The following is a 3,913-nucleotide window of genomic DNA, read 5'->3' as shown; positions in this document are numbered from 1 at the left end:
GTGTGGCTCTAATTCCTCACTTCACCATCTGTGTCTCAGTTTCCCGTCTCCAAAATGAGCGTACGCATGGGTCAGACACATTTTCACGTCAAGTTTGGATTTTATAAACCACAACCTTGGCATGAAAAGTGGCGTACGCAAGTTTTATAAATCCGACCCCAGGCAGTTTATTGTGTGACACCGCTGACGCGGACGTAAAAAATTGACCTCTGCGAGGACCAGTCCGGCAGACGGCCGCTTCAGGTCCACATTGAGTCCACCTCGAGTCCACGTGGACCTCTGCAGAGCAAAGTACGCCCGAGTATGTGGGGGCCTTTAGTGTTTTAGGGCTAGTGGAACTAATATTTTGATTAGTGCTGCCCATCACTGGTGATATTTCTGTAGGAGGTGCTACAGCTAACTGCTAATGCTACCAAGGCTCTTGCAAAAAAAAAAAAAAACTGAATCCTTTGTAAAAAAGCAAGTACTGTGAAATACACGGGTTATAAAATGGTTGTTGTGACCTTWTATCTACGGAAGTTAAAACCCTCATTTTAAAATATCTGAAGAGTTAAATGAAAAATAAACCAGTAAAGGTTCATTACAGCTGACTGGTTCTGACTGTATCACAGGATAACTAATGAACTTACAGGAAAACCATTTGAGCATCAGGTAGTGTCAGGAATCGTTCTTTTTGTATCTAAAGATTTAATTTGAGTTTTTTTTTGTTTTTTGTTTCCCTGATGTTTTCTGCTAGAAGATGCTGGCACGCTGCGCCACGGAGAGACGGTAATTATCGCCCTGGTAACGGTCTCCGTGCTTGCTGTGGTCGCCGTGGCAGCCTTCTTCGGTTACCGCATGATGCACGGTGAGTTTCCATGGCGCCGGCGCTCCCGAGGACGAGCGAGGAACATTGATTATTTAAGGCCTGTTTGAAGGTTGTTTCTTTTTAATAGAAACCCCTTTTTTGTTTTTTTGTTTTGTTTTGTTTTTTTGTTTGTTTTTTTTGCAAACAGAACCTGAGCCAGGCTTTCATTTAGAGCATCATGTGTGTGTTTACAGGAGACGGTAAACAAGGCCTGCACAACCTGAACATGATGGAAGCTGCTGGCTCTGAGAGCTCTCTGGACCTGGACAATCTCAAACTGCTGGAGGTCAGTGTCTGAGCCAGGGCCCACGCTGCCTGRCTGAGGAAACACTTTGCTTTAAGCACAAAGCTGTGTTGATCAGCTGACATCATCACAGACGTGTTCCTCAGCGTCTGACAGGCAGCGAGGGAAAAGAAGAAACACACAAAGATAGAAAATACACCCAAAAATACATCAAGGTTTTTAGTTTCTTTGCTGCGTTCAATGTGACTTTTATCATCTGATCACAGCAGGATGAATGAAGGGACGGGTCAGGAGTACGAAAATAGAAATTTGCTTTCACCGGCACATGATCCTGAGAACTTGATATGGAAGTGGGGGTGTGGGGGGTTGTATTGTGACAGGAAGTCAATAAAGTTTGGAGGAGTTTTCAGTAATGATGAGGTTAACAAGCAGAGGACTAAAAACTGTGCTCATGTCTGGGATAGGAAGACTTGTTCACACTTTACTAACTAGATAACTCTTCACTAACCTGGAAACTACAGAGCTCTGAACATGATAATTTGGCTCCGCCCACAAGTAGCCGTTAGTCAACTATTAAAGAATGTAGATGTCTGACGGAAATCCAGAAGCTGGAACGGAGCCTGCATCCGGGTCATTGTGTATTTTTTTAGGCGTTAGTTTTTTCATTTAAAAAACGGATGTGAAAAAAGTGGATTGTTTTATTTCAATGTTATATTCCAGATCCATATCATGTAAAATGAATTATATTTCTTTTGTTGTCAGTTATGCTTTCTGAAATGAAAGCAGAAATACGTAAAGAAAAGGAAACAGAAAAAAAAAGGCTTTTAAAACTGTAAAAATGTTTTTAAAATGCAACAATGAATGACTATAAGGAGTACACGGACCAGATGGGTGCCAGTACATGATTCACTCCACGTAAACAAACGGGACATTTTCCTTTGTATAACAAAATAAAATAAAAAAATTAACAAAAGAACACCCTAAAGTATTAGTAAGTTAAGTTGTTTCATGTAGTTCTTCCTCTTTCTGTTTCTACGTTCACATGTTCATTTATTCAATATGTGTAGCTGAAGTTATTTCATGACACCACTGGTGTGTTTGGGGGAGTGGGCGGGGCTTAAATATGGAGATAAATTGGTCTCAGAAAGATTGTAACGGCGCATGGATCGGCTCATGTGTAAAAATGTTTTTAGAGACTTTCTTCCCGCTGCAGATTCACACGTGTAATGCTGCGTTCAAGGCTGGAGAAAAGCTGAGCGCTCCGAGCTTCACCCTTATATCAAAACACACAAAAAAAAAACCTTCATTAAACACATTTTCCTGATAGTTTTTTTTTCTTCACAAAAACAATAGCCTAAACATTTGGAGATGTATTTCACCTGTGAAAGTATAGAAGTCCTACAAAATGTACCATTTAGAACCCAGTAATGTCAGTGTAAAGTGTMTGTTTTAATATACTGTAGGGCCGAGGTGCCCAAAGTGTGGCCCGTGGGCCAAATTTGGCCCGCCAAGCCATTTGATTTGGCCCACCACCAATTGTCCTGGTTACTAGATTGTAATCTGTCTTATGTAGAAACACTATATTTCCACTTAGTCTTTTCAACAATTGGTCCAACTATACGTACAAGGAGCTGTAGTCAGATAGTCTTAACTCATGGTACTGGCTTTCTTTGAATTGTGTTAAGATTAAATATAAAATGCAAGTAACTTCAAGAGACATTTATCCTAGATTTAAGTCCATATCTAGATTTGCACACCTTATAAGACCACATATACTCAAAATTTAAAATTATGAAAAGACTCAGGAGCCTTTGCTGCCTGAGCATACGTTGAATTTTCTCCATGTTCATGGGCTGAAAAATAACCAAACAAACAAAATGTGGACAACCACAACGGCTGCTAGCTTAAATAAAAAAATGCAACTTTACTTGAGAAGTATTTGCATTTCATGTATTATATTATTGCGTTTGGCCCGCCCCACTTAGACTGATTTTAATTTTGGCCCTCAGGAAATTTTTTTTTTTACTTTTGGCCCTCTCAAGGAAAATCTTTGGGCACCCCTGCTGTAGGGTTTATGAGCCAAATGTCTTTTCCCAATTACCCAGTAAATGTGGTAAAGCTCAGATTTCCCAGATTTTCAGCAGCCCTGAATGCAGCATTACATGTGTAAAAGTCTCAGGCGAGCAGATCCGTGCACTCGTGTGAATCTCGTTGAGACTGATACCTGAAGCGTGCACAGACTCTGGATGTAAAAACATAACGGTGGTAAACAGGCTCCATGGCTTCAGTTCTGAACAACAAAATGAGGCAGATGTTATTGTTTAGTCTTGTTGAACATATCATAAAACATTTCTTACATAATTATATTTAGCAGATTATTTTTCTAGAGCTGATGCATGAAATGAGCCCCCGCCTTTCTTTTGTTTCCTAACTTCCTGGAGTTTTTCAGGCTTACAGTTTGGTTTAGCTGCCTTAAAAACAACAGATCTTGACCCGTGCTATGAATAAATGTGCTGAATTCGGCTGTTTGGAAGAGGCACATTTTTCCTGCCTTTCTCTGACAGCTGCGTTCCGTTCTGTCTCATATGGATCAGTCAGCGCCATAAACTGAAGGCAGTTCATCAAAAGCAGCTGTATTTCTAAAACGAGCCTTTTTCAACCTAGAGATCTTATTAGCAAGAGTTTCATTCAGACTGCTGTCCTTGTGTCATATCATTAAACTCCCTGCCTGCTGAGGGGGAGGAAGCCAGGAACTCTTACTCACAGACAAAACATCTTCATTGTTTTCCACTGTGTGTGTGTGTGTGTGTGTGTGTGTGTGT

At 40.6% G+C, this 3,913-nt stretch overlaps 1 protein-coding gene across 3 annotated transcripts in view; it reads left to right on the top strand.

The window, feature by feature from the left end:
* Positions 1 to 3,913, top strand: part of bmpr2b (bone morphogenetic protein receptor, type II b (serine/threonine kinase)) — a 24,701-nt gene that overhangs the window by 8,327 nt on the left and 12,461 nt on the right. For 2 of the 3 annotated variants that reach the window (XM_014032716.1, XM_014032718.1), the window contains exons 4-5: positions 737 to 847; positions 1,042 to 1,133. In XM_014032716.1, coding sequence (XP_013888170.1) covers positions 737 to 847; positions 1,042 to 1,133 — 203 coding nt within the window. The remainder of the gene's footprint in view (positions 1 to 736; positions 848 to 1,041; positions 1,134 to 3,913) is intronic. The other variant, XM_014032717.1, reaches the window with a different exon arrangement.

This window comes from Austrofundulus limnaeus, unplaced genomic scaffold (assembly GCF_001266775.1).
Source record: "Austrofundulus limnaeus strain Quisiro unplaced genomic scaffold, Austrofundulus_limnaeus-1.0 Scaffold1519, whole genome shotgun sequence".
In the NCBI taxonomy this organism is placed as follows: Eukaryota; Metazoa; Chordata; class Actinopteri; order Cyprinodontiformes; family Rivulidae; genus Austrofundulus; species Austrofundulus limnaeus.
This window is presented reverse-complemented; position numbering and strand designations above follow the sequence as displayed.